This window comes from Filicampus tigris, chromosome 6 (assembly GCF_054856515.1).
Source record: "Filicampus tigris isolate MCC_2025a chromosome 6, RoL_Ftig_1.0, whole genome shotgun sequence".
Lineage (NCBI taxonomy): Eukaryota > Metazoa > Chordata > Actinopteri > Syngnathiformes > Syngnathidae > Filicampus > Filicampus tigris.
Genome location: NC_141222.1, coordinates 17,359,373 through 17,386,163, shown reverse-complemented (window position 1 = coordinate 17,386,163; position 26,791 = coordinate 17,359,373). Strand labels below are relative to the sequence as shown.

Genomic DNA, 26,791 nt, shown 5'->3' with positions numbered 1-26,791 from the left:
CAATACACGATTTTCATGAAAACCGCTTCTGGGAGGTTTCCCTGATTTTTCAAGAATAGGTCATTAAAATAAAGGTAATTTGGGATTTTTTTTCAATGCATTTATAATGGGCGGCAATTAATTTTTGCTACTCACGGGCTGTCCTAATTACCTACGAATACGACCACCATACATCAAATACGAATACGAATACCATTTCAAATGTAAAATTTATGTGATTTGTAATGCCAAATGTGTGTGTACTTTCTGTTGGCACAAGCCACGCTGGTGAAGTGTTCTTTATTGAGCAACACACGAAACCACACCACACAGCTCTCATGTGTCTATATGCAATCCTGTTGTCATCTATCATCTACCCAGGTCACATGGCCTCAGGCATGGTTTAAAGACGGGTGACATCATCCTCAGCTTTCATCCTTTGTCCTTCCCATCCCCCTCTGAGGCTGTCGGAATTCTAACATTCACAATGGGATGAGTTCAGAAATAAGTGGCCCACACAACTGAATTCAGTTGGTAAATATAAATCATCGTGAGAGCTAAATTTGTACTCAACCTTACTAGTGGCCATTGTGTCACATAATAGTACAAATAAAATTGATATGTGCCATTTTTGATCGGTGTTTACAGGTGAGTTTATAATGAATATAAAAAGTCTACACACCCTGGTTGAAATGCCAGGTTTTTGTAAATAATTAATTTAGAAAAAAATACATCTTTTGGACAGGACATAAAAATAAACAATTGCCGTTGCACAAGTATGCCCTTATAATTGGGATGTAGAAGGTGACACGGGAGTGGAGTTTTACTCCTGTCCTATGGCACTCCCACTGAAACCAAAATCCCATCCCAAAACGACTCCCACGCCCGTCCTGCTCCCATACAGATTGATTCCCACTCCCATACCGGCCCCATTTTGTAGGCAGCTATATTAAAAATGAACATTCATCCGAGGTTTTTTTTTTTTTTCCCCTAGTGGATAATCCTGCTCCTGTCAACTCCCGTGAAATTTTAATCCTGTACCGTTCCAATTCTATGATTAAAGGTAAATTTGACTCCCATCTCGTGGGAATCCCACAGGATTCCTGGCACCTACAGGATTCCTGAAAAAATGTCACCCTCTACTGGGATGTGGCTATGTCCAGACTTAACCAATCACAGTCAAGCTTGTATTGAATTGGAGTCAGCACACACCTGCCAGGCTTTCCAGCAGAAATCTTATTCGCTAACACTGACTCAGTTCGGGCCATAAGACATTTTCCCATGTGGTGGAAGATTTCAGGTGTGTTTTTTAAAGGTTAAAACATATGTGTTTTTACCATGCATACAATAATATTACAATCTAATGGTGATAGAATGTTAAATGAGTTATAAAGTTAAAAAAGAAATCAGGAATGCTCAATTAAAGTTCTTGTTGAAAGAAAACGGTTTGGTTTTAAATAGGGATGTGTGAGTACCGATGGGTTTTGGTAACGGTGCCGATACCAGTCTTATTTTCAGGTATTGGGACTCTTGGAGGCTGCCGATACCAGCCATCGATACTTAAAGTAAACAAAATCTGACATCGAGTAAGTCCTCCTTCGCAATAATTGATGCTGTACAACTGCAGTTTGGCAAATCATCATCTGCTCTAGAAGGAAAGGTTTTGTTCACAACTTTTGGTACTGTTTAAACAAAATTTTAAATATCAAAAGTACTACCAGCATTGGTACGTATTGTATTGAGTAGAGAAAGAGTGAACAGCCTTGTACAGGTATCTGTCTGGAAAATAAAGGGGTATTGTTTTACATGACCACTAACTAGACATTATAACTTTAAGAACACTTAAAATGGCAATTTGATGGACCATCAAGACTCTACCATTTGCATTCCAGTAGAGGGATAAAGACCCGTGGTGAATCCCACAGAACAGGGATGGGAAACCAACAGCCTGTGGGCCCCATTGCACCCCTATTAGGTTTTCCTCACTCAACCTGTCCATCTCAGGCTGGATGCTATCAAAACAATGAATATGGACACACCTGTAGTATGAAGGACAGCTGAAAAAGATACAGGTGCACCACCATTGTGGCCCCACCCCCTTGCAAACCCGATGTTGGTTTAACCTCAGCACCCTCATTCACTCCGAGTAGAGTCCCGACTGTTTTGAATGGCAACTGCTGCGTGTTTTTTGTCCCAGCCGGCATGTGACTATGACAGCTGCTGTCACTCAGACGCTTCCCACCCTACACTGCGACACAGGGAAGACCACCCTCCGTATAAGGGGCTTTACTTGGGAGCATCAATGCTCTTCTCAAGGGTGTCACATTTTACAACATGGGATTTAGATGGAGAAGAATGCAGCATTGTCTGATGAGCTAGCAATGAATCTGGTCAGTTGCATAGAAAATGAACAGCAAATTCTTTAGGAAAAAACCCACACCACCCCCGAATAATGAAAATGTATTCTAAAAATATTCATATTTATGAAATATATTAAATATATAGTGAACCTCCATTTATTGCTATATCCGCCCCCTGCTAAAATGTTACTTTAAAACATTGCATTTACAACAGTGAGGTTTTATGCCAGCCACAGTTTGACTTTGACAGTTAGTGTCAAAAATCATCATCACGACGGCTATTGGTACTTTTAGGATGGAGGTGCCAAAATTAGTTATGGGGGCGTTCCTTTAGAATCTGTTGTAGTGGGACTCTGCAAAATAGCATACAAAAACTTTGCATGTGTATTGCAAATAGAAATACACAAAAAAGATGAAATTCTGTTCTCATCATCTCTTGCTCCTCCTGCTTTTTCCCCTTTTTTTTTTATTTCACGTGCAGCGCGCTCCCGCCTCACTCAGACATGCTGTCGCCAGACGCGTGACGTCATATGCAGCAGGAGCCTCCGCTTCCCCGAGAGAGAAACTAGTTCCCCGCACCTCCGAGCAGTGAACTCCCAATAAGCATTGCGACGCGTTTCTTTTACTATCAGAAATTATTTACAATAATTACTTTCATGTTATTTAACGGGACATTTATGAGCTGCTGTCAATCTATCCGGCCATATTATTAGGTACACCTCCACATGTATTTTACCCCTTTGCAAAGACAATAACGCACTTTTTTGATACACACTACCAATTAAGTTAACTTGTATATTATTTGATTGGGAAAGCAATAAATGTCTGCAAATAAGTTTATATTGTCTCAAAAATGTACGCATCTGGCTTGATTTAGCTCATTTCCAAGGCAAGCAGGACACATCCAGGCAGCTCGCTCCCCTGCCCTAAGCCGATTTTCTTGCATTAGCCTGCATTATTAATGAGACGCTTTGAAGAAGTGTCTCACACTTGATATCGGAAGATTTTGCCTGCATTATCCACCTGGAGGATTCTGCATTAAGCAGGGGTGGGCAAAGTGTTTCTGTGGGCCACCGAGCTTTTGTCAAGAGTCCTGTAGCACAGGACACATAAATAAGCAGAGATGGGCATTCCGTCACAGGGACGGAACGGTCCGTCCATCCGCTTTAAATAATGTTTAGGAATTATGAACCCTCTGTCGTTAGCATCTTGGCGTCATGCACGGACGCTTTTTTGTTTTTTTTGGGGTGGCGGGGAGGACGGATTGACTGAATGTAAGGATGGGAGCGCTTTAAAAGGACGAGGACGGACGGGGTTGGAGGATGATTATTTTTATGAATAAGGATGGAGGGACGACCAGGTTGCGGACGCAGGACGGACTGACAAAATAGGGTAAAGTGCCCATCTCTGATAAAGTCAATACAGATTGCGTGGATAGGGCCAAATTCGTACAGCTACACTAGGGCCAAATGCCTTCAAGAATGTGCTGACTACGTCACATACATGCCAGGGTCCGTTTCACAAAGCAGGTTGAGTAAAGACTCAGAGTCTGCTAACCCTGCAATGAGGGAAACCAGAGAAAGAGGGGTAACTAGCTGTTTTCAGACAGAGGTAACTTAAGCTCTCGGTCAGTTACCGTAGTAACAGATTCACTGAGATAAACCTGGTCAGGACCAGGTTTATCTCAGTGAACCTCGAGTTTCTCTCTGTCCCTGCCCTCTTTCAGAGACACACACTCCTTTTCATTTCCTCATTCCTACAGTTAGCGCTGGCCAGTTTTGGTGTAGCGTTCTGCCGTCTGTCATTAAAAAAAATCGGAGTCAGTATATGAAAAGTCCATTAGGCACAGTATCGCTGAAAAATGTTTCAGTTGAATTTACTCAATTTTATTTCTTCAAGTGGTTGCAAGAAATATGATCTGAAGATACATTTTTAAGTAGACTATGACACTAAATGTATCTGGATCCAGATGATTTTATTTTGCGCAAAAACTTGATGAAATAAAAGTGAGTAAATTCACCATTTTTTCTTTCAGTGGGTGGTGACAAACGTGACATGTCCTTTTGATAATGAGTGGATGAAGGTGCAGCATTACAATGCAGATAATTAAATATTCGTCGGGAGATTAGACCGTGCAATTTTGAGCGGTACCATTTCACGTGACAGTTCATCACTGAAAAACATTTCCGTTGAATTTACTCAATTTTATTTCTTCGACGTAGTTGCACGAAATATATTGATCTGAATCCAGATCATTTTTTCAAGTCGTCATCTATTTAATTTTTTAATCTGGCTCCAGATTATTCTATTTTGTGCAACCACTTGACGAAATATAATTGAGTAAATTCAACCATCATTTTTTTCACTGTACCCCCATGAGATTATGCAGAGGTCTCAATTGTTTGAACAATGTTTTTTTTATTTCAGCAGCTGTTAAGTGTGCTTCTCTCCCGCGACATTGGATTTAAATGAAATAAATTGACGGGCGGGAGCAAGCAGTTTTCCTCCGTTATATTATTGTAATTGCAAAGGACTTGAAACTTCCGCACATATTGACCCGAGCAGCAATGTTCTTTTCATAGTTGTGGTGCATGCGCTTAATTCAAATTGAAGAAACTCTGAGTTGAGTGAACTGATTCAAATCAGCTGTTCTGGAACCAGAAACTCAGAGTTTCCAATCTCAGAGTAGATCAACTCAGACTTCAGGATTACACTCGGAGTTTGATGAACCTGCTTTGTGAAACGGATAACAGGTAAAAAATGTACAATGTAGGACAAAACAATCATTGCGGTCTGTTGGAACCGGGACTTGTACAATACAGCCAGCTTCCAATACCGGCCAAAAAGGAGCAGGCGAAAGCTACTTGTGGTAACTGGTAACTTGGTAAGTTAACTGTATGGACTTGTTTATAGTTGTTGAATCAAGAAAACAATAGTTTTCCACCTGAATGACTGACGATGTTCATGCATTTTCCCCCCCCAATAATGTCAGAGAAGGAATGTTGGAAACATTACATGCTAAATTTGTTGTTTAATAGATATGTTGCTCTATCTTCTAATCGAATCGGGGTCGACTCTTGTTTTTTTTTCCAAACTGTCTGATCGCTGATCGACCCCAAAAACCCTGAAACACAATTATTATAAGCCAAATAATAAAGTGTATATGTCATATTGTACTGATCGGCCAGACCATTTCCTTTTTCCCAGTAGCCTACATTTTATTTCCTGTTCCATTGTTACATTTCAACCTCAATTAAATACACATAAAATCATTAAAAGAGTACACCACGTATCTATTTTAGGCTCTCTGGAATGCTCTAGTGACAAATCTTTGCATTGTTTTTAATCCCATATGTGATCTTGAAAAGGAGGGAAAACCTGAGACAAAAAAAGCATGGCGCTCCACGCTCAAGACGGCGCATCCCACATTTAAATTTATGTTTTTAAAACGGTAACTAACCACGAAACAGGGAGGGGTAAAAAAGACTCCAAAACGGGACCAACCACTTAAAACTTGGCCAGGCGTGAGAGCCACAGTTGCATAACGCTCACGATGTGAATGAGACCAAGAAGAAGCTTTCGGGATGCGTATGGAAAAAAAGTAGGTCTTGTTATTGTCGAAGGCGGCCCCAGCGGCGTAATACTGGCGCCGGGGCGGAGGGTGATGAGGCCCCGCGACTAGCTGACGCCAGGCCGCATCACGCCGCCGCGAAGAGGAGAGAACAAGCCCGCTGCTTCCACAACTCGCACAAGGTAATGTCAAGCTTCTTTAAAATGCATTAGTGTTAACTTAAAACGCTCCAAAAAAACAACTTTTAACGTTGTATTTTCTCTCTTCCTTGTCGTTTGCGCTACCTTGGTACCCGAGTAAAGCGTTAACGGTCCCTAACAACGACACTTGAAACTTTTCCCTCTTTTCCTCCCCTCCTTAGTTCCACATTTATCCCCGTTTGAAATGGGATTACATTTTACATATTGATACAATAACATCAAAAACAGTGAGTCACTCGGGACTTCTTATCGTGTGTAAAGTCACTTGAATACCTGCCAGGTACGCTTTCAAATGGATCAAAATACCTTTTAAAAGACACTTGAATTAGAAAGCCCACACCACATACTTTTGGTTTTAAACTTGTAACCTTGACAGATTGATTGAGTTATCTCATTACGGCTGTGGCTTCTTTATTGTATCACATTGTTGGAAAAATCAGTATTTATCGAATAGTAGAAAGCATTTTCAGCATAGACAAAATGGATGCTGACGTGAAAAGTAATCAATCATAATTATTCATTTAGAAAATGGATGTCAACGTAGAAAATCGTCAACCCTTATATTAACAGTAACTTATGTCTGTCTGTCTGTCTGTCTGTCCATCCATCCATCCATCCATCCATCCAATAATCAAATGAAGAGTGTCCAAAAAAGTAAAAAATTATGTGCCATTTTCTGGGCCTAAATGACATTTTGAGCTATTTTTTTATGAGTGTGTCTCTTTGACGCATCCATCTATGTGCGTGTGTGTGTATGTGTGCGTGTGTTCATCATTTGTCAGTGAAGTAGTGTGTGAGCACCGAAATCAAAAGGTTACATATCAGATTACGTACTCAAAGGACCTGCATTTTGACCTTCGTTTATTGAATTGTCATCCTTTGTGGTGGGAATCCCTTTCACTTGTCTTGGAATATGTGAAATTCAACATTTCAAAATGTAGTCCAGTGTAAATATAAGTTAGTGGCATTCCAGCATGGAGTGAGGCAGTCACAACATTTGCCAGACAACATCATATGTCGTCATGTGTTGCGTTGAGGTGTCCTTTCCGAACAGGACACTAACTCCCACGTCGAGTATCAAGCGTGGTTGGTATAGCTCGCTTGATACCGACATAGTGTTTTGTCGGTTGACCCCGATCAAAGTCAATGATAATCATGTTTTGGTCATCATTTACTCAGATAAAGTGAAACTGCAGTGCAGAAGACGCAGCATTTATTTGACCCCCAGCCCCCTTTAAAAAAATGTTTTCAATTTTTTTACACAGAACCCTCTGATGGAGGTCATAAAGCAGTCAGATAATTTTCCAAATTCCATTCATCGATTTGTTAAATCCCAATCGCTTAAAGAATAATAAATGACAATGCCGACACCATTATTCAAAATAGGTTTGGGCTTTTTGCTTTTCCCCCCTCTGGGATTTGCTATATTTCCCCTGATCCAAACAAACTTTAAAACAGTTTTAAAGAATTAGCGTCAACAAAAATAATCAAAATGCAAAAAAATCTTCATTTGAGAACCATCTCGAGTTCTAATGCTAGCAGTCAATGGGGAAATCCCATTGAATTGCTAATAGAAAATTAGCATTGAGTTTGGGGAATAATATTCTTTCAAATAACACATTTTTACACACACATGCTGCAGAAATATATGCAGACAGGTATTATAAAAGTACTCAGACATACATTCTTTCTAATCTGTGAAAAACGAGCTACATTAATAAAGTTCTATCGTGACTTTCTTCTACTCTTATCTTATTGTAGGCGTGTAACTCCAGGCATATACTGCACGACACTACCCCCAAAAGGCCAAGGCGCGCACTGCAGGAACAGCAGGTATTTATTGTTATTTATTTCTGTTTATTATATTATTATTTTAGTTGTTATTAATTTATTTTATGATTGTTATTTCAAGTTATATTGAAACTTAAGTTTAACTTATATTTCTTATATCATAATTGTCCAACCCTAGCTTGAAGGATCTTTATTTCCGAGACCAGATAGTGTAGTGTTCCCACTTAGTGTGTAAGATGTGTGTCATTACTGTCACTTTCACTTTACTCCCCTTTCCCTTCACATTAAAGCCTTTCTGCCGCCATCACTCTCTCTTCCTGCACTCCTCTCTTTATAGCCAGTGACCCCATTGAGCGGGGGGCTAATGGATGCCCAGTCCAGGACCCTGCTTATAAATAATGTAGCTTCTTTAAAATGCGCCGTCCCCACCACTCCCTCCTCGGGGGGGATGGCTGCAGAGCATCATTAGTGCCTCATCGTCCTGCGCAGGGCTGGGCCTAAATTGATTAGCAGACACTGGAGCGGCGCAAAGCGATCCATGGGGCCTGCGCGCCGTTCAAAACACGCCGCCTGGCCGTGTTGCTCCACGCGCCCATTTGCCGCAGTCGCTGACCATTAGGCCGTAACGAAGCTACCGCCACCGAAATGTAGTCAGAGAGAGGGAGAGAGCTGTAGAAAATGTCAGTGTTTTTTACGAGGCTGTTGAGTAAATGCGGCGGTGTGCTTCCTGCTTTTATAAGGAAGGCCACAGCCGCCGTCGGCATCTGTGTAACATTTATTCACATAAACCAAACAGGCAAACCTGAGCTATTTAATTGATAATATGCTAATTGTTGTGGTTGTGGTTTTGAGCGCTGTACAACTGCACTGTGTCAATCAGAGAACTGCTTTTAGACTTGACAACCTGTAACCTTTTAGCATAACAGCTACGCATTTTAATGTGGAAGTTTTCAATATCGAGGTATTTTTCAAAGTTGGAAACTTTCCATGGGAATACATGAGAATCAATGAGGAATTTATTAAACGAAATGTCAGCTCTCATTTGAGAACTTACTGAGAGCTGTCCCTTGGTCGAGGTATAATTGCAATACCTACATACCGTGATACCACAATTTTTTTGCTGATGGTTATCATACCGTCAGAATATGATATAAGCCCATGCCTACGGGAAATTTTCCACACAAGACTTTCAATTTATCCAAGGGTTTGAATGTGATTGTGAAAGATTGTCTATATGTGCCCAGTGACAAGTTCAAAGTGTACCCTGGTTTTTGCCCAACGTCACTTGGGACATGGTCCAGCTCACCTGCGACCATAATGAAGATGAGCGGCATAGAGAATGGATGGATTGATTTTTGGGGTGCCAGTGCATAGCCTGAAGAATACATTCACCCATGTGTGTCTTTTAGCATTGTTTTTAATGCCACACGGTCACACTGACAGCGAAAACAGATGAAGTTGCCAAAACACACCCATCCATCTATTTTCTCTAGTGTTTGTCCTCATTTGGGTCTTTGGTAGGGGTGGGCAATATAACGATATTAGATCGTTAAGCGATTCAACGTGTTCACGATCTCATAACGCCGGAAGATCGTTTGATCGTCTACATGGCACATTCTATACAGTTTAGCTCGATGGCGGCGCAAAGCCGGTGACGCGTATACACGACCAACCAATCACAGCACGCACAGTGCACCATACGTGACACTCCCCGCCTCCCTGTTTGTTTGTATAGTACAGCACCAACTACTGGCAAAGAAGACTTAATCAATGCCAGATTTTTTTGTTTTGCCTTAAGTATCGGTGGCTGTTATCGGCATTCTTCACGACTACCCAACACCTTGAAAGAAGCTTGCTATCGGCACGATATCGATACCTGGTATCAGTGCTCGCCCATCCCTATTGAAAAAACGCTACTTCAGATACAGTAGATAGTTTGATACTGTATTCATTCTGATTACTTTATTAATTTCAACCGAACAGAAACCTAGAAAGACGTCAGCAACCACGTTGGTCGGAATCTTCAAACTTTGATGTACATTTACACATACAATCGCTTTACATTATGTATGTCTGCCATTGCTTGAAATGAACTCTTCCTGAACAAGAATGTTAGTCGACATACTGAGGTGTTAAATATGTATTGTTTTAAACAATGTTAAGAGCTAAGGACCCTCATTTTCCTTAAAAAAGGAAGTTTTCATTCATGTAAAGCTAGAAATGTTAAAACCCTGAAATGATCTCTAGCTCTCTTTAGATTTTGCAGGTGCGTATCTGACTGTGTGAAACACTCTGCACCAAATTACTAAACCCGCTTGTCTAACTATAGAACAGGAGGAAAATGCCGTATTTACATTTTGAATGCCTCGCAGATAACACTGGTGAAGCCATATCAGGGCCTTCAAGTCAGCCTGTTATGAAGTGCCAGAGGGCGGGTGGAGATGTCCCTGGAATATGGCTGCCAGCTGCAGCAGCAAGACAATAGAGGACACGGAAGTGTGATCCAGATGTTACAGTGCAGCCCTTTGTTGGAATCTTCCATCTGAAACACGTAAAACCGTGTTCATGAATTGCACAAAAATAAATGTGCTAACCTTCGCACTTTTTTCCACTGTCCCATCGGGTTAAAAGCCAGAGTGATAAAGAACCCAAAGACACCGGTTGATTGGGTGATAAAACGAATGGTGTACTGTTCAATATATACACAAAATGATGTGGCAAAACTACAAGATACTCTTCGTTTGTATTTTTATTCTGGACTGGTCACCAGACATAGCAGTTTTCCACACCAACTCTGTTTTAGTTCTTCTATTTGTGGTTTGGTGCAATCATTCTCACACCTAGTTTGGGGAATGTGTTTTTCAAATCATTCATTGGTCATTTCTTTTTAATCTTGATGTTATTGGCCTTGGTGTGTAGTTAAATTACTCCCAATTAAAACGGTTGAAACTTCATCTGATTGTTTTAAAAAATATATATTGTGAATGTATGAAAATGTTAAATTTAACTTTAGTACACACCATGCCCATGGGTTCAAAAGTCAGCTAACTTGGGCATTAGTCTACATTGCTTTCACCATTTAACAGTCTTAAACTTTTGCTGTAGTTTTCCATCGGCGCATTTGCAATTTGCAACGAGCGATCCGATCTGTCTACTTAGGATTCATCTTATTTTTAACGTGATCGAGACCTGGTTCAGATCTGAAGTCTCGATGCAGCGTTTTCTACTTGAGTTGGTCGTGAGGCATTAACGAACTGCACCATATGGGTGGCAAAAAGAATCACTTGTCACTTGAGTCATAGAAACATTACACATGCTGTATTAAAGCAGTAGTCAACCCAAACACATTTTTTTCAAGAATATGTTCCCAGCAGGCCCACTAGTTGAAACACTGCATTCTGATTAATTTTACGTTTGTGGAATATAAATTAAGCAGCAATATACACTCGTTTTTAGCCATCTCTGTGGCGGCCATTTTGTCTTCTGACGACTGAAAATGACATCGCAACTGCTCACAACGACCAGTCACGGCTGACCTGTTTTCTGAATCTGAGCCGTGATTGGTCGTTGTGAGCAGTTGTGATGTCAGACAAAATGGCCGCCCCCAGAGATGGCTAAAAACGAGTGGATTAACATATACACATTCCACAAAAAATGTTTGTGTTGACTTCCCCTTTAAATGATTATTTAAATGGTAAATGAGAATTTGACTCTGGCAAGTCAGATAGCTCACAGTCCATGGTTAGTGAAGATAATGGGTCATAACTTCGTCGAACGAAATCCTTGCAACAACAAAATCATTCGTTTTTCAGATAATTTAAAAAAAACGGTCCTTTTTTAGTTTGAATTATATTGTTAAATTAGTATTATACCTCAAATTGCTTTTACTGTACCATTTAGCGACAACATTAAGACAGTTTCGCATAATTATGTTTGATCTATAATTTTATCCCCCCCAAAAAATCGCTCATTTAATGATGTGGTTTTGTTGAGAAAAGTATCAACACGGTTGTCACTGCTTTCAGCAGTGCTCATCAAAGTACCCCTCCAACACACATACACACACACACACACACGCACCCTCACCCCCACACGCACACACACACTTCATCCTGCACCTGTGGAAAAAACCTGCACTGCTCAGCAGAAGGAAACGATGCTGTTGTTGTGATGGCGTTGACAGACATGAAGACACAACCACGGCATCTGTTTCCTGTTGCTCCACGGCGGCAGATTAGAACACGTCACATATACGCAGCGTGTAGTGTAAGCCGCCTGTAAGCATTTTTCCGCCTTTTTCCACCATATTCAGCATCTGTTCGGAATGGGGTCGGGGGGGACACAAAAGCACTCCTGCCAAGGCTACTGACACACATTCTCAGTTTGTACAGCATCACTGTTGTTCGATAAGACACTGTACAGTAATTTTGGAGGTCGGCCTAAGTATAGCTCTAATGTTCCTGTCAGGATGGTTGTTTATTTAGCAAGTGAGCAACAGACCCCGTAAAAAAAGCACCTGCTGCCACCATATTTAACCCCCTATTTGTCATTACTATGTTGTCTACACGTGTGCTGTCCAACAAAGATGGCAATCGAAATTTAATCCCATAATCTGAGGGGACCAAGAATAACTAACGGGCATTCTTAATGATCTATTTGTTCCTGCCGGTGGGAAATACAATATACTTTAGGCTTTACTGTCAGTGATGCACTCGGAGCCGTGAGTCACTCAATGCGCATTTATCAACGTAAAAAAAGATGATGAAACGCTTGGCACCGTCTTCTCTTTTAAAAGATCTCCTCTGCGCACATACCACCCCACCACCCTCGCTAGTGAATGGTTCCCCCGGGAGCCAACCGAATGGACAGATTTAACCATGCACTTCCTTCTTATTGTCCTACTCAGGCCGGGCGTTAGCTGGTCGGCGGCGTTGAATCTCTTATTTTCCTCAGCGTGCTGCTCGCTCGACATCAACTTTCTTTGATAAGTCAGGGGCGTTCTTTTGAAATCTCAATGAGATAGGCTAGAAGAGCTGCAGCAAAAAAAAAAAAATAAAAAATAGCCTTCACCAAATTAAGTAGACTGCCTGGACCTCGACCTCTGCCTGGGTTGAATAATATCAATGTGGCATGTTTGCAACTACTCCTCACAAGATTTCTGTGTACTGTAGTATCACCATGCATCCATTTTTTTTATACATCGTTACTTTGGGCGAGAGGCGGGGTGCATCCTGCACTAGTTGCCAGCCAGTCACAGGGCACAAATAGGCAAACAAGCATTCACACTAACATTCACACCTACGGACAGTTTAGGCTTAAACCTGACAAGCATGTTTTTGGGACGCGGGAGCAAGCAGTTGAAAACAAACACTAGCATGAAGCTCACATGCAAATACCTCAAAGGCAGGGGTGTCACACCCATGGGGAATTTACTTTTTTCAGATCACACACTTTTCAGCCTGTATTTTTGTTTGTCTAAGCGCTTGTCAGTTAGCTGGCTACTTTCTGGTATGTTGACAATGAATTGAGATGGCGGTGGCGGTCTAGTTAAGTTGCTAAAGCAACCATTGATCCGGTGACGTCATTAGGCAGCTTTAGAAGGGCGCTTTGAATGTTCAATAGCATATTGTAACGAATTGGGTTAACTGTTGTGGTCGGATTTGTGTTTTGCTGAGTTGTGATGTTTCCGAGCTTCATGACTGCATCGTACGGCTAGCGAGCGATGCAGCGGAGAACGAAGAACAGAGCTGTTGTACTTTGTTTTTGGCTAAAAATACTGCTCGCTTCCTCGTCTAAGAAACATTTTTAAGTCGGATATTCGTTATTATGTTAGACGTGCTACCTGCAATGCAGCCGCCAATCTCCTGTAGCAATGTCGGCACACCACTTTGGGACTTGTACACGTACCTTTCCCCATCTGCGATTTTAACAGGAAAGCTAGAATGTTCCCAAGCAGTGTACGGTAGACCTTCAAGCTCTGGCTTGTTTGCGTATGCCATTGTAATGCCATTTATCCATGCATTTATGATTTATCACGGCTTCTGGCGTCCTGGCTCCTCTTTAGTGCCGCCGCCCTCCTCTCCCGCGTGCAACAGTCAATAGCGCCCGTGCGTAAGCTCGCGCTAATAAGTGGACCGAACCGAACATGCCATACCGAAACGTATGAATACATCCACGTGTACCGTTACACCTATAGTGTTCATGCATCAAACTTTCGATCGGAACAAATTATTTTGACGTCGCGCCGTCCTTTTCTACTTTAAACATTAGCGTTATTTCTCATATTTTTCCCGTTGCCGCGGTTACGTCGAGTTAACATTCCCAATGGAGATACAGACCAATTCAGTCTTGCACTCGCCATGTCTTTCACTCACTCTGCTTCTACTAGCTTCCGGGTATAACAGAAACTGACGCCACAGACATGTGCGGAAAAGACGGTTTGTTCTGACATTTCAGAATAAGTGTTTTCATGTGCACCGATAGGATTATGTTTCAGAATAACTGTTTTAATGTGCACCGATCGGATTATCAATCGTCATAAACCACCCCTCTCGTTCGGAATGAGCTTGCTCGGTCGGGTCAGAATATTCCGAATAGTGAGTGTACATGAAGCATTTTTATTCCAATCAGGTTTTTAATCCGAGTAAATGTATCCATGTAAACGTAGCCATTGAAAAATGCCCCTGCCAAAAATGTGTCTGATTTTAGCAGATTTTTCTCTCTGTCATAAATTTAAACAAATACTAAAGGACAAAGTATTGTAAAACAGTTAAATGCTCTGCCTGTAATTTGTCTTGCTGTAAGCGTTAAGAGACCACCTTTTTTAATATAATTTGTCCAATTAATCGCCTATCTGATTTTTCTCCTGCCAAACATCGGCATTGGCCACCAAAATTCATATCGGTTCGGTCCCACTCTTTAGTTGTTTCCCTTCTACTGTAACCTCCCGATTGACAAAAAAAATGATGATCAATATCTCCGTTATTTATCTTCGCAGAAAATCTGAGGAATATCCCCCCACCCCCGCCCCCCAAAACTCAGCAGTGATTCTCTCCTGAAGCTGGACCTCCCCCTGCCACTCCAAGCTACTTTCGGCCCAGCGGAGAAGGCGGGCGTGAGGGCTGCCCCGGCCATCATGAACGTCACTTCGCTCTTCTCCTTCACCAGCCCGGCCGTCAAGCGCCTGCTGGGTTGGAAGCAGGGCGACGAGGAGGAGAAGTGGGCCGAGAAGGCAGTGGACGCCCTGGTGAAGAAGCTGAAGAAGAAGAAAGGCGCCATGGAGGAGCTGGAGCGAGCGCTCAGCTGCCCCGGCCAGCCCAGCAGCTGCGTCACCATCCCCCGGTCCCTGGACGGCCGGCTGCAGGTGTCCCACAGGAAAGGGTTGCCTCACGTCATCTATTGTCGCGTGTGGCGCTGGCCCGACCTGCAGTCCCACCACGAGCTCAAAGCGCTGGAGTGCTGCGAGTATCCCTTCGGCTCCAAGCAGAAGGATGTGTGCATCAACCCTTACCACTACAAACGTGTGGATAGCCCAGGTCAGTAAGTCTTTAGTATGTTTCGCAAACAGACACCATACGTCCAGGCAATAAAACGACCTTTTAATAATAAGTGGCACGCTAATAGCATGCTAGCTGCAGGTGGCTAGCGTGAGGAGCTAAACTTGCAGTTTAAGTCTCGTGCTCTTACTCCTCACATGGCACAAACAAATTGACTGAAATGAACCAAATCAGTCACAAAAGATCCACATATGGGATGCACAGATAATACTTTTTTCCTGACCAACAGACAGTTTTATATTTGAGTACTTTCTTGAACGTGGTATAAGTTCCACTCAAATATAACTCTTTTAAGTAACAACTTGTCATTATTATCATTTTAACATCCAAGCGTGTCTTCTAGACAGTTTTGCTTCACATTTTACTTACCGGTATATGTAGCCTGTAACACAAGGCATTTCAGTTATGTGGTGTACCAGTCTGAACACGAGTGGAGGCATTATGTAGATGGACTACCAGCAGATATGACCAAGGGAAAGAAAGAGATAGAGAATGTTGAGTTTGGTGAATATCAGAGGTGGGCATTTTACTAAAGTTTGCCGATTCGTCAACCGTCAGCAGCCTGGGTACCTGTCTGTCATCCATCAATCCGTCTATTTTTCAAGCCGAACCAAACTGTAATCCTCTGTCCGTCAGTCCGTCATGTTACTTTAACCGCGCTTCCGTCAGTACACATCAAAGGTCCGCCAGTCCGTCTATCGTCAATCCGGAAAACAATTGCTCCAACAGATGAAAAATCAATCCCTCAATCCATTATCCGAACCGATTTGATTAACATGGTAAATGGAGGGCATTACGTACATCATAATGTGTCGGCTTGGTGCTCAAACAGCTCTACACTTACACACGTTTTACTCTCAAGTTTTGCTTATCTTAACCAGAATCCCGTTCCACATTGTTGCCAAAGGTACAATCCTGGTGGTCTTTATCTTCTACTTTTTTTTTTCTTTGAGCGGTTGGCAAACAACTTTTGGTGCATTACTGACACCTTCTGAAATGGAGTGTGGGGGGTGGCAAAATACCATTTCACAACCTCCTAACCCCACTCTTTCCAAAAATTGAAATATAAAACTTAACTCACAAGAACTACTCTTTAAAACTGTATTTGTATTCAATGCAACTTACAACTGTACTTAGTCATCCTGAGGAACGGATGATTCTCTCTTTGATACATACGACCACCTGCTCTACATATACAGTCAATGCAGTCTGGGTCACATTTCCGTCTCTCTTCAGCAATACAGACGTCCGTCAATAATGGACCGCGAGGTCCGTTCAGACTTGACCAGGTTATTTATGAATACACAGATGGATGAAAATCAATTTCTGTCTATGCTTAGTCCGTCTTTTCTTTTTCTTTTTTTAAGTTTTCCGTCTATCATCAGAAAAACAGGCGTCCGTCATGATGGGTGGACCGGTCTGTCGGTCAGACGGAATGCCCACCTCTGGTGAATTTACAAGTAGCAATATGGATTGTCCTAGTCTTCTGCAAGTAAATGTTTAGTTGTTTTCATTACTTTGGTGAGTAAAACCACAGATTACTAACATTAACTGCATTCTTTTGTTTAGATAATTCACCTTATCTGCACGACAAATCAAAAGCTGTTTGATCCTTAAACACAAACATAAACCTCTGCGCGTTTTTTTTCCTTCTTCTTTGGGAGGATGCCTTGAACAGGAAGTCCGCCACCATCCCTGTACAATAGGAGGAAAGAGTTGCTGCCCGCCTTGCACACTTTTTGTTTTAGCAGCAGAGGGTTGGAGGCGGTTCAAACCCAGAGCACCTGTCTGTCCACACTAAACCGCCCCCTCACCCCCACATACCTACAAACACACTTCCAGTCAATCAAGCTGCACTATTCCGCCTCAGCTGTCATCCCGCTCCGTTTGAAGCCTTTGAATAAAAAGTTCACTGCGGCGGGGTAACTGCCATGGTTTGAGCGTATTGCACCTGAATAACGCCGCACGGCCCCGGGATATTTTACCTCTGTGGTGACGAATTCCTCACGAAAGGCTTGCCTCGGAATGTCCTCTCTCTGTAGCAATCTACAAAGTATTCCAAATAGAGCTAGAGGAGGTGGACTCTTCAAAAATTGTACAGATTCTTACCAAGCAGATAAGATTTGACACTGAATTACATTTTTTTTTCTTCTGATTTTTATCCATGTCACCGTTCGGTATAAACAGTACATCAAAGTTGACCCAGAATTTGTTTGCCTTTGTTAGCAGTATCAGAGGCTTAACAATGGTGGGATGTCACAGAATTGACAGTGTCGATACCAAGCATTTTTGATCTACCTCTTCTGTTGTATTTCATTAGATTGTGCAGTGGCAGAGTGGTTAGCATGCTTGCCTCATAGTTTTGAGGTTTGGAGTTCAAGTCTCCGTTCAAGCCTTCCTGTTTCCTCCCACGTTTTTAAGAAAAAGCACGTCAGACTAATTGAAAGTTCTAAATTGTCCATAGATGTGAGTGTGAGTGCTTAATCCATTAAGGACTAAAGCGCCTGTCTCAACAGCTCCCCAAAATTTAAGGTCGCCATTGGAATTACCCTTGAAAACCTGAAGTTCTCCCAGTAATTCCACACTTACAAATTGGTTGATATCTCAGCCCCTGTAGCAGACAGAAACATAATTCCAAAAGAATTAAAGATCTTAGACATGTGGCTTTCACACCGGCAGAGTTATTTACTGTTTCAAATGAAGATGTAAAAATAACGTGTCAGTGCAAAAAAAGCACTATTTTAATTTTAAAAAATCGAATGGTAATTACCATCCTCTATTCTGTTACAAAGATGTCAATACTGTCATTGTCTACAAACCATATAATATCCCGTTCGACTTGTTCCACTGGTCGTGCGCGTCGTCTATATAGAACTGCCGTTACTTATTGAAGCTCCCGGCGATCGACGGCGCCCGCCATTAGCCTACTTTGGCTCAAAAAAATTCCATGATATCCTCCGCGGTCTCGCGACACCGTCACGTGTATATTCTGATGCATTAAATTGGCTAAGCGACGGAGAATTGAATTAAAAAAAGACCCCGGACGTATCCGCTCTCCCGGTTTTAAAGGTAGAATGATGCAACAGCGCTCCCGGCTTTAGTGGTAGAAACGCGGTGATGCGCTCCCGTCCTTAATAGGTTAAAGCATCCAAAAAGTCAATTCATTCCAGGTGATAACTGACAGTGCTCTGTGATTGGCTGGCAACCAGGCTGGGGTGTACCGCACCTTTTGCCCCAAGTCACTTTGGTTTGGCTCGGCTCTAGCTCACCTGTAACCTAATGAAGACAAATGATATAACCGTGCAATGTCGCTGTAGTTCACTATATTGCACCAGTGATGGTGGGCAAAACACTCCCTTGTCTGTCAAGGTGTTTTTTTTTAAAGACTAAATAAACTACGGACATGACCTTGGCCTTTTTACAAATGACTGTGCACCTTTCATGCCATGACATGTTTTGATGAAGTCTGCAGAATTCAGATTTTTTGTTTCATAAGAAATTGCACCATATTGTAAAATATAAATCTCAAAACACAATAAAAGAAAATCTACAAAAATAAATTGGTTTCATGAACTGTAATTAACACAAGAGTCACCATGCACGCACGCACACACACTGTCGTACATTGGTGTGTTGTGCCTTTAAATGTGAGGCAGTGCCAGTGCTCTCTCCTGGCAGCTCAACTCCACTTTCTTTCTCTCGCTGCTGTGCACAGCAGCTGCTGAGCATCGATGTAGTTGGATTGTAGGAATATAAATTGATACATCAATGGAGGAAAATAATAACAATCAGCTGAGCAAAGATTCGTACCTCAAACAACTCGTAAGTTGGGGCCCTTGTAAGTTGAATCCAACAATGTAGTCCAACAAAACAAAAACGTTTTAAAAAGCTTGCAGGGAGTCACTCTCTGTTTCAACTGCGTGGACGCCTTTGTTTGCAGTGCTGCCCCCTGTGTTGGTACCGCGCAACAGCGAGTTCAACGCCAAGCACACGATGCTGCCTCGCTTCCGCAACCCGCTGCAGCAGAACGAGCCACACATGCCCCAGAACGCCACCTTCCCCGAGTCCTTCGCTCAGGCCAATCCCGTGCCCTTCCCACACTCGCCTGGAAACAGCTTCCCAAGCTCGCCGGGGGGCGGCAGCAACTCCACTTTCCCGCATTCGCCATCCAGCTCTGACCCTGGCAGTCCATTCCAGATGCCGGGTGAGTCCTCTGCGGCAACTTTGCCTCCTATTCTTCCACATGACATCTAACTGTTTTATTGTTTTTTGGGGGGTAACACAGAGACGCCCCCTCCTGCCTACATGCCCCCGGAGGAGCAGATGACTCAAGACTGCCCTCTGCCGATGGACACCAACCTCATGGTGCCGCCTTTGCCGATTGAGAATAACAACCGGGCAGGTGATTGCAGCCACAACACTCTTGTACACTCATAGAACTGGGTACACCTGCTCTACCCAGCCTGGAAGTACAAAGACCTCTTGGAAATTGAGTTCTATGTCTCTCTTATAATAGAAATAAATGTCTGGGGGTGTGTTTGGGGCAGGCTTATAATACTTTGTAGTTTGGGAATTTTCATTCTAGTTAGTTTTTATTTTGGTTTGAATCTTGTTTTTTGAGATTAAGTTAGTTTTAATTAGTTTTCAGAGTGGGTTTGTTAGTTTTTAAATATGCTTTCTTTTCGTTTAGTTTTGGTGTTATTATTTTTTTTATTGTGTGTATTTCTTTTGTGCAAGTCGGGCTGGGTGATAATTTAATATCAGTATGTATCGCGATTGACACGTGATCGATATCAATATAAAATGCCTTCGATAAAATGTTCGATAGAAAAAAATAGAAAGCATACCCGACTACGGCATTTTGCGTGTTGTAGGCAGCGCGCAGCTGTCTCCAAAGAAGAAGCAGAAGCAGTTAAAGCAACAAAGAAGTTTCCAAACCAACGAAGAAGCAGCAGCGAAACCAACGATGCTTGCATGCATGCACTGTGCGACACTGCGATATAATCATGCAGAGTGAGAGTGTGGCGTAACTTCACGTTCAAATAAATGACCAGTCGACTCATTACATCTCTGACAATAAAATGATATCAGAGCTTGGCATTCCGCCCATATGACGAACCGGTCCGTCTATCAGCCTATGACGGACGCCCATTTTGTCGGCGATAAATGATAGACTGGAACCTTTGAAAAAATTAATGGATTAAGCATAGTCGGAAACCCATTTTTTCTATCTATGTAATCGTCTATCATCTATTTTCGTGGTGAGGCTTCGAAGGTTCGACCTTGCCTCTTCCGGCTGACGGCCCTGCTGGAATATCAAAATGAAAACAGCGAGAGTTTGCGGCACAGCCTTCGCAGCAGTTTTATGAAACCCATGAAAGTTCTGATGTCACCTCTGCTTTTGTCATGATGTTGAACAATAAATATCAGGGTTTTTCCTGGCTCAGATTAAAGCAGAGGTGGTACCTTCCCGACCATGCGCCAAGGCGTGCATGTATTCTGTAAATTCCACTTACTCGCTTTCTTTTACAGGGAACATACTTTAAGTTAAGAGGTCCAACTAAAGTGACTATTTTCACATTAAAGAAATCATCTCTTAATACTAGAGCCACATTTTTTAAAGTGTTACTGCAAAGAGCCACAATATGGGCGCGCATAAAACCATCATATGAGTTCACAAGATATGCTAGCTTTTCTGTGTATTTGTTATTCTAGTGGGTTTGCCATTGCATTTAACAAAAACTGCATTAAAACGTCCTGTTTTGAACTTCATATTTTTGTTATGCTCAGATTTTTTCCCTCCTATTTTGAAACTGAACTTATTGGGCAACACTACTCAACGTTTTTTTCCCCTGTATCTCATTTGCGTCAAAGTGCATACGTGAGATGCATGTCGCTGGTACCTCGCGTGCTGAATGTCATCTGTTCAATCGCCGCGTTCGGACAAGCTCTTTATCAGACGCGCAACTGCGTGACCATATTTGGAAGTGCTGACGTAGCAGCCAACTAGGAAGTAAAATGTGAGGCTTTTCCTACTGATTTACAAAATGTATTTCTCATTGTCACAAAGGAAAGCCCGGTCTTTGCTCATTAAAAATAAAAAATAAAATCAAGAGGAGACAAGATGTATCTTTCAGTGTTAATACAGTAAATGCGCTTTATTTGTCAAGATTGCCTCCTTTGTCCTCATCCCACGACTTGTAAATAAGTCCGCCAAGATAGCAGTAAATGTCTTGCCAGCCCCTCTCCTACTGGAAACGCTTTCGGAGGTCGCCGCCGTAAAGTCGAATATGTTTCAATCCGAGGGGATTTGCAGTCGTGGCCGACATCCGAGTACGCGCAGCGCCGTCCAGCAACGCTCCATTCTGTCTTGCCGCCCCTCAGCACATACACATTGACAAGCTGCAAGTTCAGAGCGCAAGTTCAAGCTGCAAGTTCAGAGCGAAAAGGGCTTTAAGAGCCGAATGAAGCCAGGCAACGAACCGCATGCGGCGCACTAGCCGTGGGTTGGCCAGACCTGATATAGTGCTTCCATAGTGGTGAATGGTGCAACTCTACTTCAAATACGTTATTGCCGCAGAGGGACATCAATCGCGCTGTGTTGAGCAATATCAATCGCTCTGACTGGAAGCGGGCACACAATTAGCCTCGCAATTTTGAATGCATAATAAACCCTGAATATTCACTTAGAATCAACGAGGTGCACTAAGTAGGGCTGTCTCAGACACTTGTGAAACCCACTGCTCTAAGGAGGCCATTCAGTAGCGGTTGATTCAAGAACCACCAAGATTCACTGCATGTTAAAGCTCTTAAGATGTTCCGCTGTCATGGTAGGATAGGTCAGGCCACATTTAAAACAAGACTGGTATTATTCTCAAAATTCTTCTCCCACCAACCCTCACCTCCAAAGCTGAGCCCAAGTGACCATTAAGTTCTTATCTTTTTAGATTCACAGTCATTGCAGATTGGATGATAGTACTCTTTCGGCTCACTTGAGAAGGATATGATAGGACCCTTAGCTTTTCTGTAAGGGTGTTTGAAAGCTCCTCAAGTCAAGTGTCAAGCAATATCTTTGAGATAAACACTCCAAAGATAGAATCGTGCCTTTGTTCCAAGAGTGTGCATGCGTTCCGCTCGTGACCTCTGAATATGTCCCCCGCAGCAGATGTGCAGCCGGTGGCCTACGAGGAGCCCAAGCACTGGTGTTCCATCGTCTACTACGAGCTCAACAACCGCGTCGGCGAGGCCTTCCAGGCATCGTCCACCAGCGTGCTCGTCGACGGCTTCACCGATCCCTCCAACAACCGCAACCGTTTTTGCCTGGGCCTGCTGTCCAACGTCAACCGCAACTCCACCATCGAGAACACCCGGCGGCACATCGGCAAAGGTGCGCTGCGCAAAATTGAACAGATTGTCAGTGTATCGACCACTCTCATTCCTGCGCACCTCTCAGGCGTCCACTTGTATTACGTCGGCGGCGAGGTGTACGCCGAGTGCCTGAGCGACAGCAGCATCTTCGTCCAGAGTCGCAACTGCAACTACCACCACGGCTTCCATCCCACCACCGTGTGCAAGATCCCCAGCGGCTGTAGCCTGAAGATCTTCAACAACCAGGAGTTCGCCGAGCTGCTCGCCCAGTCGGTCAACCACGGCTTCGAGGCTGTTTACGAGCTCACCAAGATGTGCACCATCCGCATGAGCTTTGTCAAGGTAAAACAGGAGAGGAAAATTGTCACGGAGATTTCTTTTTTTCCCCCTCAACATTGCAATTGTAATTTACTATGATTCTTTTTTTTCAATGTCCTCTCCCATGTATTGTTTAACAAACACAAGAAATAGATAATGCAAACAAATCTGTGGCTTTATCAGCTGGACACCAGTATAACAAATACACATGAACTTTGATAGGCATGTTTATCACAAACACGTGTTTTGTACTCAAGCCTTTAACCCATTAAGGACGGAAGCGCATAACCGCGTTTCTACCACTAGAGCCGGGAGCGCTGTTGCGTCTTTCTACCTTTAAAGCCGGGAGAGCGTAGACGTCATTTTCTATTTATTATTTAATTCTCGGTCTCTTAACCTATGAAATGCATCAGAATAGATATGTGATGGTGTCGCGAGTCGTTGGAGGATGTCCGGACTTTTTTCGAGCAGTAATGGCGGACGCCGTCGAACGCGGGCGCTCTGAAATGAATAACGGCAGTGATATAGACGACGCGATTGTGGACTTTGAAGCAGTAGAACCAGTCGAACGTGATATATGGTTAAGATATATGTTTGTAGATAATGACTATATCGATGTCTTTGTAACAGAAAAGAGGATGGCAATTACCACTTGATTTTTTTTTTAATTAAAAGTAGTGCTTCTCTTGCACTGACACTTTATTTTTACCTCTTCGATTGAACACAGTACAGATGAATAAACTCGGGTCTGAGTGAAAGCCACATGTCTAAACTCTCAAGTTCTTTTGGAATTATGTTTCTGTCTACTACAGGGGCTGAGATATTCATTATTTTGTAGGTGTTGAATTTCTGGGAAAACTGCAGGTTTTCAAGGGTAATTCCAAAGACGACCTTAGGTTTTGGGGAGCTGTTGAGCCAGGCGCTTTAGGCCTTAATGGTTTAAACAAACACAAGTTGTCCATTTCATAACAAAGTAAGTCAATAAAAAGATTCCATTATGTTTCAGGGCTGGGGGGCCGAGTACCATCGCCAGGATGTGACCAGCACCCCCTGCTGGATCGAGATCCACCTCCACGGTCCCCTGCAGTGGTTGGACAAGGTTCTAACGCAGATGGGTTCGCCCCACAACCCCATATCGTCCGTGTCCTAGACCTGCCTCAGAGTTAGCCCAGCGTTTTTGGCCCAAGTAGCAAGACGAGCAGATCCCAGATCGGTGGTCTCCTTATTGCCTCGGTTAGATAAACTGTCTGATTGAAGCACAAGCGGCTGATCTGGGATCTGTCGATTCCATGGGTTTTCTACTTGAAGGACTTGGGAAGTGGGCACATACACAGACTGGGAGAGGAGAGAGCAAAGAGAGCATGATGCAACTGGAAGAAACTTGATCTTTGTGACCAACACTAATAATACAACCGTCACACTCTTTCTTGGTGAGCGCAGGCGTCCTCCCCAAAAGCAACTAACCCCCCCCCCCATCTTCGCCGCTTGCATGCCTGCATCCACATACCCCCTAACACATCCGCGATTTAAATCTGGTTACCACCAAGCAGCCGCAACTTGCTTTGCCGTTGTCAAGTTGTGAAAGTGAGACAAGCCACCTTGACTTATTGCCTGGAAGACGGAATGGATGGAATGAAATGAATGGATTCCCTCCATAGCTGTCATTTGTGTGGACATTTGTTGTTCTTGTTGAAGATGAGTTGCATGACGTTTTGAAAGGCTGCCTCGCTCCCATTCACTGGCTGCAGCGGCCGTGTACATCGCTCGCGTGTGTTTTGGCAGAGACTGCACACTTGGCTCTTTCATCCACAAGTACATCTGAAATGGTAAATATAGTTAAGTATTGTTGTAAAACACAATGTGTAGCATTGTGTCAGTAATGTGCGTTTCCAACTGTGGGTGACTGTCAAAACAATTTAAAGAGAATAATGTTTCCTCAGAATTCTGACACTTAAGACAACGCTGAATACAAAGCAACATGCTGTCCTTACAATATCATTGCTTCTTTCAAAGAAAAGCTTCATTTACACGGAGGACCCGTGAAACCTCGGCATTCATCCTCCATTACCTTTCATACATATAGAACCCAGCCAAGCAGGATATGGCTGCCACGCACCAACTGGACAATGACCAGGATCTTATGTGGTGTGGATACCAACAATTGCTTTCGACACAAAAGACCAGCTCAGGGTTTACCATTCCAAACCATCTGAATCAAACCGTCCCGCTTGGTGGAACTGTTTCCATACACGCGTTGTTACTATAATTTTTTGTTGTTGTTGTTGTTGTTTTTGCGACATTCCAGGTCACTGGAATTGCAGCCGGACGTTACACTGCAAAAACATTAGTGTAGAATTTCCTCCTGGCATGTATGAAAGACTCCAAGGATGACCAGTGTGAAATGTCAGTCATCTCTTTAAGAGAATATTAGGGAAATTTAGGGGTGGGGTGAGGTATGGGGGGCGCGGTAAGGGGGTTATTGCACGAATAAGTCATTTCCGCTAATAAATAAATGTTGCTCATGTTTTATTCTCGTGTTTTCCCCATTGGACTTAGGTTCAAGTAGTGTTTTTGTATTCACCTTTAGACTATGGTGCTGTGTTGTCTGGTTTTAGCCTTGCGTAGGTTGGTTAGTGTAGTGCTACATGTCGCATTGACATGGCCCAGCATGTATTCAACAAAAGTAAAGACATCATGGACTGATATTTTCAATGACTGTTACATGAAAATAGTCAATTTTAATTCATTTCGCAAAAAAGTGCCACCCATATCATTTTTAAAAATAAAATACTCTGTTCTTACTTTCTTTTATAGTGTTATACTCCTTACATTCTTTTTGTATTTCTGTCCGCACTTTCACACGTTGAATTTTCTTTTTATGTTGTTTTTCCACTGTTATTTTTTTTATTTTTTTGGCTTGGTCAAACTCCCAGAAAAGCAGTTTTATTCCATGAATATCAAGACTCTACTGGAGAATTAAAATACATTTGTTTCAATACGTACTATTTTTGTCTTTATCTATTTGTGCATGTATACATGATTTTAATTCCAGGACAAAGACACAAGCTATGTATGAAATATGCATCATAGAGTGTTTTAACATTCTCGAATTTGAATATTTAGATATTTTCTATGCACGTTTGGGTACCAAATTAAATCACACCACCTGATCACCATTGCAAACTCAATTTGGCTCTTGACAATTATTTTGTAAACCTGCACTTTGACTTTCTATAAATTCATCAGTTAGTAGTTATACAGTAAGTTGTCTATTTCTGTGATTAGAAAGCTTTCTAATGAGACCAACCTTTAGAAAGCGAAAGTGGCTTAAAGATTAAGAATATTTGATACTCGACTGAACAATAAAGGTCACACCTAAAATCTAGACCCCTTTCGTCTTTTTTATAGGACTGTACATAAAATGTAATACAGTACCGTATTCCCAAAAAACGTGGGCCTCTGTTGCCACCTGTTGGTGCAAAAACGTAATCGTTTGGCAATTTCGCAAGATTATTCCGGAACCGATACTATGCCCATGATGAACAACAAATGTACTCGACACGTCCATTTGGAATGCGTGATTACAGCGACGCATAGCGAGGTCAAAGTGTCAGTGCATTATATGTTTATGAATGGCACGAAAACCAA

At 42.6% G+C, this 26,791-nt stretch overlaps 1 protein-coding gene across 4 annotated transcripts; it reads left to right on the top strand.

Annotated features, from left to right (window-relative positions):
• Nucleotides 1-5,992: 5,992 nt before the first annotated feature.
• Nucleotides 5,993-25,570, top strand: smad1 (SMAD family member 1). 4 transcript variants are annotated; one of them, XM_086034031.1, is made up of 8 exons: nt 5,993-6,092; nt 7,872-7,943; nt 14,899-15,436; nt 19,398-19,661; nt 19,743-19,859; nt 22,623-22,844; nt 22,911-23,167; nt 24,150-25,570. In XM_086034031.1, exons 3-8 carry the CDS (start codon nt 15,037-15,039, stop codon nt 24,291-24,293), a joined length of 1,404 nt encoding a protein of 467 aa, XP_085890157.1. In that variant the 5' UTR covers nt 5,993-6,092; nt 7,872-7,943; nt 14,899-15,036; the 3' UTR covers nt 24,294-25,570. The 4 variants fall into 4 exon arrangements, with proteins under 4 accessions (XP_085890157.1, XP_085890155.1, XP_085890156.1 ...); XM_086034029.1 differs by having other exon boundaries at nt 22,623-23,167; XM_086034030.1 differs by lacking the exon at nt 7,872-7,943 and having other exon boundaries at nt 6,018-6,092; nt 22,623-23,167.
• The last annotated feature ends 1,221 nt before the right edge of the window (nt 25,571-26,791 follow it).